General features: G+C 38.6%; 1 protein-coding gene across 2 annotated transcripts in view; it reads left to right on the top strand.

The window, feature by feature from the left end:
* The first annotated feature begins 1,117 nt into the window (after positions 1 to 1,117).
* Positions 1,118 to 15,774, top strand: part of LOC124263413 (tyrosine-protein kinase RYK-like) — a 125,509-nt gene continuing 110,852 nt past the window's right edge. For both annotated transcript variants that reach the window (XM_046698043.1, XM_046698042.1), the window contains exon 1: positions 1,118 to 1,292. In XM_046698043.1, coding sequence (XP_046553999.1) covers positions 1,181 to 1,292 — 112 coding nt within the window. In that variant the 5' untranslated portion in view covers positions 1,118 to 1,180. The remainder of the gene's footprint in view (positions 1,293 to 15,774) is intronic.

The following is a 15,774-nucleotide window of genomic DNA, read 5'->3' as shown; positions in this document are numbered from 1 at the left end:
CGGTCTTGATCAGACAATCCAGTGATCAGCAGCATGAGCACCGATCTACACAATTGGGAACCGATGACATGTGTCAACCAAGTCAGCCAGTCTGATCCAGTTACTCGCCTCTTACAACAAGCAAGGGTTAATGAAGACCAATTATAACCGGATCTTCACAGGTCTCAAATTATACAATATATATTTGTATTAATAACACGCTATGATAAACCTGAAATTAAAATCGGCATTAGATCTCAGTTCCCCCACGCAATGAATGATGTGTAGGTCTGTTGCCAAATGTAGTTAAAACCTTCAATGAATTCTGATTGGAACTAGTTTGATTATTGGGACGTTTCTCATTAAGGAGATTTAGTATCACACAATGAACTATAATATATCATCCTTCCTCTTCTACCGTAAACAGAACACACTTATTTGAAAAAATATTAATAATGTCTTAAAACAATATTCTCTCCTGCTATTCAAGAGTCACAAACTATTTGATATTTACTTTGTCAAAACGTGAAATATTTTGTTACATCCGTCTTGTGGGAGGAAAAAATAACTAGCTGCACCCATCTGAAATTGGCTTGATGAACTCATATCTGGCTAGCCCAACTGACATGTCCAAAATATATGTCAATATAACAAAGTGGCACATTACCTAAAGATGAATATTTTTTTATTGCTCATACCTTTCACTGTTTAATTACTTACTTTTACAAATACGATATTTGAATACCAATACTTTATTCTGGTCATATATCAAAATGAGTATTTGGTGATCTATTAATAAATTCGTGATTATGTACGCTCGCGAACCTTACATTCGAAACGATGGGTATTTTTGCAATGCCAACAAAGACGAGCCACCATATGTAGTGAGACACGAGGGAAGTAGTATTTGAAGCGAATCGCCGAATTTCGATTTACTTTGTTCAAAATAGTAATTATTTGTTTGGATAAGATAAAAGCAGTTAGTAAATGAGATTATGATACCCTGAGTGTTGATAGCTACAGTACGCACATGTTTTAGCGCAAACATGACAGATGTCGGCTATTTCCGGGTCGGTGCGCGACCTCACGGAAACTACCGACGTTTGCCGAGAATAGCAAAAACAGTTCGTGGGTGCAATATGTCAATAGTGCCAGAATCGATGTGAGTGAGAGAGGCTGTTTTAGCGAATATTCATGGAAAATGCCGCCCTCCTTGGTGATCCTAGGGGGTTTGGTGTTCCTGGGATGTTTCAGTGTTTCCATGTCCTACCTGAATCTGTATATGGACGCCGCGGAGACTTTACGATTGTTGGGTAAGTCAAAGCATGGATTTGTGTGTCAGGCTTGACCATGTTTTTCGACGGAGGCATTCTCCAAGAGAATCGAGCCATCCCGTCGGATGTGCCGTGTTTGCACTCGCCAAGTTTGTGATTATTTACATTGTTTCTGACAGTACAGCAGTCCCATAGCTTGCGATCCACGGTCGAATATTGTTCTATGAGCACAGGGAAAAGCCTGCAGATGCCCAAACTTGAAATCAGCCAGCCCCCCCTTCCTCTCTGACTTAACTTGACCCCCATAGGAACTCAGGTCCCCTCCACGCGCTGTACATGGCTCCGATCGTGCCCCGATTTTTGTTTCAACTCAAATCACGTCACAAACATGGTCATTCGAGCGTTGTCTACAAAAGTTCAGCAAAAAAACGCACGCACGTGTGCAACTGTCAACTTCGTTTTAGAACTACTGATAATTTCCAGGCTTTAAAATCGATGGAGATGTTTCTCAAAATTAAATTGACGTTTAATTTTATTGCATATGTGACTCATCTTGAATTGACAGGGGGTGATAAGAAATATTCCCGACAATGCCTGCATCTAAATTACCTCATTCCATTAAACTGGCCTGGAATTACCAACGTGCATAGTTACGTCCCAGAGTTACTGCTGAATTAAAGTGTCAGATAATAAACACTTGACAATAAATGCAAGATTAAGAGTCAAACCTCCAACAGAATCAATGTTGCAATCTGATGCCAAAACTGAAAGAGATATTAAAATATGAATATTTAAGATTTTGAATTTAAATGAAAAATTTAATGATTTGGGCTGTACAAAACAGTCATTGATTGACATTGATTCATGACAATACACTATGTGAACTTGCTGAACAAAATATGAAACCAATCATTAACTGTAATCACCCATCTTGAAACTAACAGTAAATTCCCTAAGCTGTTATGAAGACACTTAGGCTGAAATATTGTTAGTTGTTTACAGGTAACTTATCATCTTATCAGCGCTGGACCAGTAGCGGAACTATTAAGATAGTATTGCAAAGTGTCAACCTGAAACAGTAGTTGACAGGGAACTATGATATACCTGATGAGTCAATCACCTTAACGAGCAGTAAATTGCAGGGCAAATAAACCTGCCTGAACTCCATTGATCACCTTAGGGTCTTTATTGTTCCTTTATCAGTGAGATTATAATTGGCCGATTTACTCAAGTAGTTGCCCTTGGTTTTAATCTGGGAGCACCTCATGGTGTGTGGGTCAAAACGGATGAATATTCTGCTGGTTGACTATTTTCTGGAGGATGAATGACAAACATGTTATTTCGATTTAAGATGATATAGCTTAGGATAATTTTTATAACCGTTTTCATTGAAACCGATGTTTAAATCTTATTTGAAAATTTTACATTTTTGTATTGCAATATTCCATCAGTAAAAGACTTTTCAAATCCTGTTTTTGTAATATGTTTGTAATTGCGCTGATATCTGGCTGTAGTGTTGATACATGTCGTAATGGTGTAGAAAACTGAATTATCATTTTGATATTGGTGGAAGGTAGAATTTGAATTCGGAACTAACAGATTTGTTTGCATATGAAAATATTTTGCTGCAATAGTTGAAAACCTGTTTTTTGGACACTGACAGTCGTAGCATGAGAAACGTGTTGTTGAACAGGTATTCCTGAGGGTATGAAATTTCTTTCCTCTGAATGTGTTTGTTGTTTAATTTCATGAGTATAAATGATTAAACTAAAGTGATGTTTGCAAGGTGTTTGAAACTTTTCATACTGTAAACTGGAATGCTGTAGAGATCGGGTAAAAATACCTGCTTTGTTGAGAAGTTACTGACCTCGGCCAAGTGTTTTTATTATATTTTGAAAGCTAGGGGATGGATATCGGCTCTTGATGTCGGTTTGTTGATGTTCATATCGGTAAAACCGTGAAGCACACTCTGTGCACTGAAACAGACTACATATAAATGTGAAATATTTAAATAGCAAACTTTTAAAAACATTTACATTGTTCATTCTTAAAATGGAAATTATGTCCTTAATGATTATTGAACTTCAGACAGTTTTAAGTGTCGAAGAAAGTTGCAAAGTTCAGTGAAACAGCATTTTAGTGCCAACAATAATGTAGAAAGTGGAGCAGGTCCCAGTGCCATATGTGAATATACTGCATTATTGATGCCATTATCATTATTATTATTAATATGTTTACGTTAGCCTTTTAATCTGGTAACCTTTAGTATGTTCACCTGTGAAGTAGACTGGAGCGTGTACAGGGGGACACAATATCTCAATGCTTGATAATCGTCATCTCGGGGAAATATTCTGGACTCGGCAATCTACCCTGGGTTACAGCATGCTCTGGTCGGGCAGGGAGAAATATTCCACATCCATTAATTCTGTCCATGTGTTTGCTGTTATATGTGTCTGTGGTTATGTTAAGGTTTGCTAAAATTCATGTTAAATTTGAAATAAGGCCAGTAACATTTATTGTTTTGTCGTGTAAGATGACGACTGGCGTAGGGCTGTAATTATCGTGAGTGTGATGGGGGTTTAAGAATGGACACAACTATTAAGCTTACAGTTTGTTGCAAGGGCCCAGACAAGACGCAGGTTTATGCTTCGCTTTAACACGTTTTTCTGAGGGAAAGAAATTTTATTGTTATTGACTAGATCAACTTGGCTGTGAAAAGAAAATAGGACATACTATTGGATTAAATGTTGCATGGCTTTTCTCATCAGTAACATGAACTTACTTAGCACTTACTAAGAGTTTTTTCAGTTTGGGAAGTAGAGCTACAGCAAATCTGAGTAGTGAGTGGTAAGTGTAGATGGTGATGCTGTAACTCTCCCTGTGATATGGGATCTGTGAGGGCCATGTAAGCCTGATCTCTTTGTAGTGATGTAGTACACGGCTGGATAGCCTCACACACTACCCAGTAGGGAGGCCCCACTGAATCAATGCTGAAAAGGGTTTAGAAAATTACTGAATGCAGGTTATCTGCAAAAACATTTTTATTGGGTTGAGATCCACATGCATGAATTTTATTATTTTTTAATTTCCATCTTTCACACCGTGATGAACAAGGTGCTGAAGGCTTTGGACGAGTGTTTTTTAATGTAACTCTTAACAGACAACTATGAGAAGGATTCCCTTGTCTAAGGCGTGATTTCTACCACAGAGGCCAGGCAACCAGCCGTGAGATTGTGTCATTGTGAGCACAGGCCCAACTACTTGAATATGTTATTGTTGTACGGTCACAACTGTAAGGAAACAATCTAGGAAGCCGAAAACCATGAACACTTTTAAAATTTGAATTTTAAAAAGTTAAATGAACAATAATGTCTTTCAGCTTGTTCAGTTCCTAGACAGTTATTTTTTTTTTCTAATTGAAACTAAACAGAACACAATATATGGACCTGTACCGATCATAGTAGTCAGTCATACATCCCTGGAAACCAGTATACCTAGTCTGTCTCACAGTCCCTCAACCACATTATTTTCCCTACTGCCGAGCCCTCCCTGCAATTCGATTGGCCTACATAAAATATTGGGATACTTAATCCCACTGTGCAGAAAAGAGACCAACTGAAAAGCCCACATTAATCGTGGAAATAGCAATCATAAACAACAAATACCTACCAAAGCTACTGAAACAGTAAAATTACCTCGCTACTGAAACAGTAAAAACGGCAACGAAAAACTATGAAACTGCAACATTTTTATATCAGCGAACTTTGACCTCTACTGCGCATGCGCATTACGATCCGGGCTTCTTTCCAATTTCCGAGCAACAGTGAATCACCTCGCGTAGAAAAAGTATTAAATATGTCGAAATAGAATTGCTGTCAATCGTTTCATACGAATGGAAAGTAAACTAAACAAGTGTGCACACAAGTATCATGATGATAAATGCCAAATAACACAACAGAAATACTTAAAAAGGAATGTAACTTTTGTCCAAGCTGGAAAATGTCAACATGCGGTCGAGACTTCCTCCATAATGCTTCCATGTGCGCATGCTTTATGATGCAAGCGATTTAAAGTTGCGGGCTTTACTGTTTCAGTAGCGATGATGCATGTTTATGTTGCTATTTAAAGTTGCCGTTTTCTGCGTTTCAGTAGCGTGGGTATTATGTTTATGTTGCTATTTCCCACGATTAATGTGTGAGCTTTTCTGATTTTTTAGCTGTTGCATGAGTTAAACTCAAAATTTCTTTGATAGGCCTGTTTCAATGTTCAGAGAAATCTTCTGTACTAGAGGAAGTCAATGTTCAGGGAAATCTTCTGTACTAGAGGAAGTCAATGTTCAGGGAAATCTTCTGTACTAGAGGAAGTCAATGTTCAGGGAAATCTTCTGTACTAGAGGAAGTCAATGTTCAGATCTTCTGTACTAGAGGAAGTCAATGTTCAGGGAAATCTTCTGTACTAGAGGAAGTCAATGTTCAGGGAAATCTTCTGTACTAGAGGAAGTCAATGTTCAGAGATATCTTCTGTACTAGAGGAAGTCAATGTTCAGAGAAATCTTCTTTACTTAGTCACAATGTTTGGATTCAAACAATAAAATTAAAAAAAAGCAAAACGCATCACACATTGTTTGTAGTGTATTTGCTGTCCCTTGGAACTTCAAAATTCATTTCCGGGGCAGTGGAGTAGCCTAGTGGTTAAAGTGCTCGCTCGTCATGCCGAAGACCCGGGGTCGATTCCCCACATGGGCACAATGTGTGAAGCCCATTTCTGGTGTCCCCGCCGTGATATTGCTGGAATTTGCAAAAAGCGGCGTAAAACTAAACTCACTCACTCACTCACTCAAAATTCATTTCCAAGTCTCCAGAACTGCAAAGTATATAGACCTCCTAAGTCCCTGATAGTCTGTCCTTTGTGTGCAGTCCTACCTGACTACATTGATTACAGGTGTATTTGGTGCAAGTTACTTACCTGCAACTAATGATGTTACATTTGGCCAAAATAAATTTTAAAATTTCATTTGCATTTTCAAAAATGAGCCTCAAGCATCTTTTAAAGTTTATGTTTTTTGACAAACTCACAAAATTTGTATTGTGTGATTGTTAGCGAGACACATGGCAATATTCCAGCAGTGTCACAACAGTTTGTAAGTGATTGAGTCAGGACCAGACAATCAAGTGATTGAAATGTTCGTTAAACAATGCAGTTCTGGTAGGATGACAGGACCAAGTTGCGTGGTCACCAGACACATAAAGTCGCCAGACCACCCGATACATTAAGTCACATCTTACAGCGGACATGGTTACATGGTGACCAGTATGTCTTATCTGTGGAATTACATGACGTAAAGAAAAGGGGAACACCTTCATGTAGTGTTCCTCATCTCAACATAACTGTGAACTAAACTGAGAGGCAGGGTTGTGTTATTGTGAGGTGGGTGAGGATGACAGTCTCATTCTTAATTCACTTCAGTCTCCCACTTGTAGCATTATGTGGGGCTTCAGAGCAGGCCTTTGTTTAGGACATTGATTCTACTCCAGAATGTCCTCAAGAATATACTTCAGATTTGGTAATCGCAGAAGAATGTTCTGTCAGAAGTTGTCCTTGTGCTGTCTCCATGAAGTGCCCAGTCTACTCCTGCCAGCCAGACCTGGATGTGGGGGAGTTGTCAGGGGCGGATCCAGAGGGGGTTGCAGGGATGCGCATCCTTCTCTGCCGCCCCCAAAATCCCTGAGGAGCATTTACCCCTAACCTTTGGACTTCATGATTTATGTGCACCCCCCCACTTCTCCAAAATCATGGTCCGTGGTGTAGTGGTTAGAGCGTCCGTCTGGAGAGCGGAAGATTGCGGGTTCGATCCCCGACCGCGTCATACCAAAAGATGTTAAAATAGGGTACTTGTTGGTCCCTGCCTGGCGCTCGGCATTAATGGGTACAACAAGGACTGGTCGGCTCGGAGTCGGTATAATGTGTCTGAGTGGGGTATTCATGCTTCACTGCGGCGTGGTATCTCAGTGGGCTAGCACTATAAAACCAGCTTCAGTCTGGGCTAGTACAAGCAGCCACACATACACGTACACACGCATGCACGTCGTCATATGAGCTAAATATTCTCAAGTACGACGTAAAACCCAATTTCACCTCACCTCACCTCCCAAATCCTGGATCAACCCCTGGTTTTAGAATTTAGTTCCTTGTTGTGATGTAGGATGCATAGTCCCTACACTATATCACTGTCTCATCCACCCAGCTCTTTCTGTAATGTAAATGACCACAATGAAGCAGATTGTGATGAATCTCCCATCTCACTGGGGCTCTTTTTCAATTGAAATGATTTTTGTTTCTGTCAAAATTATTTGTTTTCTGAGAATAAGCATTAGTCTAGATTCATTACACATACTGTAAAGCTGAATCTGGACCAGACTCCATTCAGTTTTCACTTTGCCTCTCACCAATACCGCCGCCGTATAGCTGGCATATTTCTGAGTTCGGCGTAAAACTAAACTCACTCACTCACACCAACACAACCTAGGCCTCTTTGTGTCTATTACTTGCTTTATAAATATCTTGGTTGGCATAAGTGGTCCAAAAAATATTTCCAAAAACTAATGAATGCAAAAACTGCTCTTTAGTCACACTTTCATGGAAATATGGCTGTGAAATAATGCTGAAAGATATTTGATTGTGTTTTGTGAAAATAATCATTTGAAAAAAGGTACTCTTTACCTTTCCTTACAAAAAAAATCTCTTTCCTTTTCATTTTTTAAAAATGTCTAAATGTCTTTTTCAAACAATTATTTTATTTTGTAGGCTGGTCTTGTGAACAAACTGAAAACATATAAGTGCTTATGAAGATGTGATTGATTTGTTGTTCCCTGATATAAATATTTGATTGTCAGTCTTCAGTTACAGTTTAACCTGCCAACACTGTGTGGCATAAATAAGTAATTTATGTCTCCGTGGGGACAGAGCTCTGCGCTGTCTTTATAGCCTGCAGTATCCAGTGGTTGCACCTGTACACCAATCAGTGGTTAGGGTATTAGTATGTCATTAACTGTGTGTTACCCATCAGTGGTTAGGGTATTAGTATGTCATTAACTGTGTGTTACCCATCAGTGGTTAGGGTATTAGTATGTCATTAACTGTGTGTTACCCATCAGTGGTTAGGGTATTAGTATGTCATTAACTGTGTGTTACCCATCAGTGGTTAGGGTATTAGTATGTCATTAACTGTGTGTTACCCATCAGTGGTTAGGGTATTAGTATGTCATTAACTGTGTGTTACCCATCAGTGGTTAGGGTATTAGTATGTCATTAACTGTGTGTTACCCATCAGTGGTTAGGGTATTAGTATGTCATTAACTGTGTTATTGGGTGGATCAGTTGGCCGAGGTGCTGCACTTCACTACAGAGTTGCTTCCCTTAGGTATGATCTTGTTTTTGAGAGCCAGATTGGCTGTTATTATTTTGCATGGTGAATCAATTTGGGATGTGGTCAGTCATATAGCTGTTATATAACTGAAATGTTGTTGAAAGTGGTGTTGAACCCAACTCACTCACTCATACTATCAGCAGATGTCTCATTGTCAAATTACAGAGTAAAATTGTAGACCATATTCAAAATAGGACTTCCAAATCCGGTACCAAAAATATGACAACCAAAAGCTGTTGGTTGAGGTATTTTTCAGTCCAAATTTGAAATGGCAGCGGTTGAGGTGAAGTGTGTATTTACATAAAATATGCAGCATGAATCACTATTAATCACATAATTGTAGTTACATGTGTACAATGATGAATGAACTATAAACAAAACAAGACCTGTGTAAATCCCCAACCTATCCTTTCCAATTTACATCTTTCCTGATTGATTGTACTGGCATGAGACTTTGACAGCAGCGACTGAAGCATGGAAGAGTTGTAGCATCTCACTGTCCTGAAACAGTTGTCTTACTGTCATCAGGTCATGCAGCATGCAGACAGATACATATTTAAACACCTGAAACAGAATTTTAACCAAATAATTTTTTTACCACATGTTGTCATTGGTGTAAAATGCACAAAATGATCTACAGGACTAAAAATATACCCCATACACTAAAGACTTATCAATACACAATATACTAGATCTACAGGACTAAAAATATACCCCATACACTAAAGACTTATCAATACACAATATACTACCGGTAGATCCACAGGACTAAAAATATACCCCATACACTAGAGACTTATCAATACACAATATACTACCTGTAGATCCACAGGACTAAAAATATACCCCATACACTAGAGACTTATCAATACACAATATACTAGATCCACAGGACTAAAAATATACCCCATACACTAGAGACTTATCAATACACAATATACTAGATCCACAGGACTAAAATATACCCCATACACCAGAGACTTATCAATACACAATATACTAGATCTACAGGACTAAAATATACCTCATACACTAGAGACTTATCAATACACAATATACTAGATCCACAGGACTAAAAATTTACCCCATACACAAGAGACGTATCAATACACAATATACTAGATCTACAGGACTAAATTATACCTCATACACTAGAGACTTATCAATACACAATATACTAGATCTACAGGACTAAAATATACCTCATACACTAGAGACTTATCAATACACAATATACTAGATCCACAGGACTAAAAATATACCCCATACACAAGAGACGTATCAATACACAATATGCTAGATCTACAGGACTAAAAATATACCCCATACACTAGAGACGTATCAATACACAATATACTAGATCTACAGGACTAAAAATATTCCCCATACACTAGAGACGTATCAATACACAAGATACTAGATCTACAGGACTAAAAATATACCCCATACACTAGAGACGTATCAATACACAATATACTAGATCTACTGGACTAAAAATATACCCCATACACCAGAGACTTATCAATACACAATATACTAGATCCACAGGACTAAAAATATTCCCCATACACTAGAGACTTATCAATACACAATATACTAGGTCCACAGGACTAAAAATATTCCCCATACACTAGAGACTTATCAATACACAATATAATAGATCTACAGGACTAAAAATATACCCCATACACCAGAGACTTATCAATACACAATATACTAGATCTACAGGACTAAAAATATACCCCATACACCAGAGACTTATCAATACACAATATACTAGATCTACAGGACTAAAAATATACCCTATACACCAGAGACTGATCAATTCACAATATACTAGATCTACAGGACTAAAATATACCCCATACACCAGAGACATCAATACACAATATACTAGATCTACAGGACTAAAATATACGCCATACACCAGAGACGTATCAATACACAATATGCTAGATCTACAGGACTAAAAATATACCCCATACACCAGAGACATATCAATACACAATATACTAGATCTACAGGACTAAAAATATACCCCATACACCGGAGACTTATCAATACACTCAGTGAATTATAATGGGCAAGTCAATACGCTGCACCTCAAAAACTGATCACCGCCCAGTAATGGCGTTAGTGTCTGTTCATGGGGCCGGTGGACTATCTTCACATCTTCTCCACGTGTTAGTGCTTGAATTTCATTGAATCAGGGAATCCAGTGGAGCGTGGTAGTACCTCACAAAAGTGTCAATGGTAGTTTATTGTGCAGTTGCTGCTGTGCTTGTGTTATGAATTGCGTATTTCTTTCACTTTGCCTCCTGAAACTTAATTTAGTAATTTCATTTTAAGTTCTTTATTAGAGTGTGTGTCTAGTGAAATCAGTTGAAGGGATCAAATTTATTTATCGTGTGATATTGATAAACAAATATCGCGTAGTGAAAGTAGGATTTGATTTTCTTTATTGCAATATCATTGCACAAAAGTGATTTAAATGTGAAAGGAATTGGACGTGGCGAAACGTGGTTAACTTTATTGTGTTCTTGTGTTATATTTCCTGTAATATCCCAGTTGATACTCGTGCCGGTGTTTGTTGTGTATGCTGGAGCGATGAGTCTATAGGAACAAGTTGCAGGAAATGATCCCACAGAATAATTATATGTTTTACCAGTCTTTGAATTTTAATCCTTTTATTGAAATTCCCGAGATGAGTTATCCTGGTCTCATCTAATCTTTACACAGTAAAGGAACTGTCATTGGATAATTATTGTCTGAGAAAGTTGAGTAATTTCCGGGCGTCTTTTCACCATCTTTTCTTTCCTGCCAAAGCTTCTTTTATGCCCAAGTCGAGATCTGTTTACGAAATAAATTAGTGAAATCTTGGAAGAAATATGAGCAGAGTTTCTGGACACTGGAAGCTTTGCTTAGTGTTGATTACTTCATGAGCAAACCAACGGGGTCTACTCAGCCTTAGAAATGCACAGATTAGGTTGGAGGGAATGGCGGAGGACCGGCGCTTGGTAAACCCTGCCTGGGACACAAGTGATCGCACCAGACTGGAGGCAGGAAAAACACACACTTCATTCATGGCCACGATTCACTGATTATGTCTCCAAACTTTTTTAATCTTGGTGATATTGTGAGTGGGGTTGATCTTTGGAAAAGGGAACCTATTTTCTCTATGGTTTAGCGGGTTGTGTTGAAGTTGAGTGGGGTTGAGCTATGTTCTTGAAGAGTCGAGTGGTCTCGATGTGGATTCTGAAACCATTATGGATTAACTCTGTCATATGGTAGATTATGAAATAAGTTGGTATTTGTTGCAATTTCATTCAATTATCATTGAAGTCTTGTCCAGCTCAAACAAGAAAATAAAGCTTACTTTGTTTGCAGCTTTTGTCAGTTTTATTCACTTTGAACTTTTATATGTAGCAAAATTGAAGGATTGAGAACTGGGTTGAATTACAACCTCCAAATACTTTCAGTTAATAGGTCTGTCTTGTGTGAAATTTCAGATTTCTGTGTTCTTAGTTTGTTTTTATTAAATAGTGTCCAGTAGTTATGAAGCCAGTGATGCTGGTCCTATGGTTGAATTGGTCAACTGTTTGTGATAAATCATTTCTAGTTGGCAGATCATTATAAGCAATAGTACCATTAAAGTGTGTAACCCAACTAGTTTCCAGATTGAGCTGCTGTTTGCTAGAATAGACTGAATCTGGTTAGTTATGAAGCTGGGCATACAGTTAAATGAGAAGTGTGGTCAACTGTTTGTGGTAAGTAATTTTCCAGTTGGCCGTATATAGCTATGGTGCCATTACGGTTTGTAACACAACTAGTCTCCAGTAACAGTAGCTTGAAGACCGAGTCTGGTAGGTTTGTGTCGGTGTAGTAATCAATCTAAGGCAGTGATAAGTACCAACTACTATACAGCCTTAGAAGAAGGTCATGGGGAACTCATTGGTCTAGTAGACGCAAAGTTTTTAACACAGGCTGCAAAATGTATTAAGCCTACCATTATCATGATTGCCAATTTATTACATGGTATAGGTGTGAGCACTTACATATTTCATTGTCCAGACTAAGTTTGACTACTATATCGTCCTTGATAAAAAGTTAGGTATAAGGTAAATAATTCTCTAAACGAACCTTAGAGTCTTTCAGTGGCATTAGAGTGTTATGGAACTTCGAGCGTCTTAATTTCAGAGTACAAAATGGGATGAGTATGGGTTGGCGGAACAGAAGAGGGATGAGATCGGACAAGTGGGATGGTTCAGTGTGTGATGTGTTCATGATACACCCAGCCATGGAATACATACAAACCTAATTAATTTAAGCACGGGAATGTTAAGTATATTTTAATGGATGTAATTATTCCAAAACTCGATAATATGCTCGGATACTGGAATTACCCGATTATTCTTGGTAATACAGATATTAGCATCACAAAACATATGACAGTGGGGACCTGTCTTCATGTCGCCTAATGAAATGTTAAAGGCTGAGTACAAAGATGGGATGTTTACTTGAAAATATCGATCTTCTAGCTAATATGGTCTCAGAATAACCAAGGGGGGAAATGGCACAAAAATTCCTACTTATTGGTACTTTGTAGGCATTGGCTGGGAGACATTTGAAGAAGAATAAAACCAGGATAGCCAGGAGTGTTTGGGCTTCTTGCTTTGTAACTCACTGCTTTTGATTTGAATATTTGAGGAAATGAAACAATGTTTCTTGAGGCTCATAACTTTTAAAATCAAATCCTTATCACAGTCTTTTTTGGGTAAGCTTTGGGGGTTGAGAATATTGTGTTTGCTTTTGAGATCTGGCTGGGTGATTGAAAGCCACTTTGGAAATTGCTTGTGGAAGACGAACCGCTGAAATCCTCGATGGGCAACTTGCAGTGGAACAGGCAATCACTGGGGTGCAAGCCCACAGTTGATAGGGGTCCTCTCTTCCTGGTCTCTCTCTAGTACTCTGTACAGCAGAAGTTGCCTGGTGGGTACAACCAGCTGTCTCAACATCAGTGCCTAGCATCACTGGGAAATCAGGTTTAAAACTTGTAATACAATGTTACACAAGTGTTATGTCACACTGTTACCTCATTGGTTAGTCACTGATGGCAGTGGTTGTAACAGATGTATAGCTGACTCCGGGCAGTGATAATTATGTTACATCCACATGGCTGAGTGTTGACAATGTATCACTATGTATCATTACCATCACAACGTTGGTTACAGTGTGGGTTGGTTGGTTACAGTGTGGGTGGGTGTGTGGGTGGGTTGGTTTCAGTGTGGGTGGGTTGGTTTCAGTGTGGGTTGGTTGGTTACAGTGTGGGTGGGTTGGTTTCAGTGTGGGTGGGTTGGTTTCAGTGTGGGTTGGTTGGTTTACAGTGTGGGTGGGTTGGTGGTTTCAGTGTGGGTGGGTTGGGGTTTCAGTTTGGGTGGGGGTTGGTTTCAGTGTGGGTGGGTTGGTTACAGTGCGGGTGGGTTGGTTACAGGTTGGGGGTGGGTTGGTTACAGTGTGGCAGTGTTCGGAGATAGACTACATCTGAAAACTTTGTTTTCTGTTCAATTGAGTTATTTGTGGGAATAGTGATGGCAATAATTCGACACAGTTGTTGAATCAGTTAATGTGGTCTAGGTCTAGACTGTTTACTGTCTACTGTCTACTGTCTACATTTACTGATTCTTCAAGAGTGGGCACCTGTATGGAGTTTTGGGACCCTCATGTTTGTGAGATTTCAAGGTGTGGGTGGTAAGAGTCAGTCTGACTGTGTATCAGTATACATTCATTTTCTTATTTGTGGAATTTTTTTAATAAAAAATTCCATTCAAAGTTTTATTGTTGTTTTTAAGTCAAAATTTTAATGTTTTTTTTTTCCCTGTTTAATAGATAATGTGAAGTAGGTTGGAAATACAAACATAAAACAGTGGTGATGGGGGACTTTAAGATAAATGTTTTAAAGGTTTTATGGATAGAATTATAGTATTTTAAATAATTAATTGATATTGATAGCACCAAATGAGCTGTGTCAAACATTTCACTTCTTTCTTGCCGATGGAATGAAAAAAACATGTCTTTTCTATTTCTATTTTTAGATTTACTTGTTCTGGATTTGGCAAGTTACCTCATTCACCTGACTCAGTAACATACCTTCTATGTTGCTAGGTGTGGCGTAAAACAACATTGTCTCAGTTATTTGACAGGTGGATTAATATAAACAATCATAGTACATTGAATGGTTTCTGTGGATGTCTTGATGTGTTAGGGTACACAGTGTGGTAAGACCAGCTCATCTCGAAATGAATACAGTGTTCACATAAGAAACAATACAGTGGCTAGTTTAAGAACTTCAAATATGTTTGGTGGTGAGGAAACTAGCAGTTCCCTTGTCTTGGTGAGGTCCTTGTTTAAGAACTTCACATATGTTTGGTAGTGAGGAAACTAGCAGTTCCCTTGTCTTGGTGAGGTCCTTGTTTAAGAACTTCATATATGTTTGGTGGTGAGGAAACTAGCAGTTCCCTTGTCTTGGGGAGGTCCTTGTTTAAGAACTTCATATATGTTTGGTGGTGAGGAAACTAGCAGTTCCCTTGTCTTGGGGAGGTCCTTGTTTAAGTACTTCATATATGTTTGGTGGTGAGGAAACTAGCAGTTCCCTTGTTTTGGGGAGGTCCTTGTTTAAGTACTTCATATATGTTTGGTGGTGAGGAAACTAGCAGTTCCCTTGTTTTGGGGAGGTCCTTGTTTAAGTACTTCAAATATGTTTGGTGGTGAGGAAACTAGCAGTTCCCTTGTCTTGGTGAGGTCCTTGTTTAAGAACTTCATATATGTTTGGTGGTGAGGAAACTAGCAGTTCCCTTGTCTTGGGGAGGTCCTTGTTTAAGTACTTCAAATATGTTTGGTGGTGAGGAAACTAGCAGTTCCCTTGTCTTGGGGAAGTTCACTGTAGGTCAGTATGTTTTTGACAAGCTGATCGAGCAGCTGGAACCTTCTATCTGCAAACTGTTTCAAGTAGTTGATTCTATGAAAATAGATATTGTGTTGAAAAGTTTGAACATGAGTTGTATGTTATGTTGGTTTGGATAATGAAACGTGATCAGT

The sequence above is a fragment of the Haliotis rubra genome, unplaced genomic scaffold, assembly GCF_003918875.1.
Source record: "Haliotis rubra isolate DU_JTF1 unplaced genomic scaffold, ASM391887v1 Scf880, whole genome shotgun sequence".
Lineage (NCBI taxonomy): Eukaryota > Metazoa > Mollusca > Gastropoda > Lepetellida > Haliotidae > Haliotis > Haliotis rubra.
Note: the sequence above shows the minus strand (reverse complement) of the source record. Positions and strands in the feature narration are given on the sequence as shown.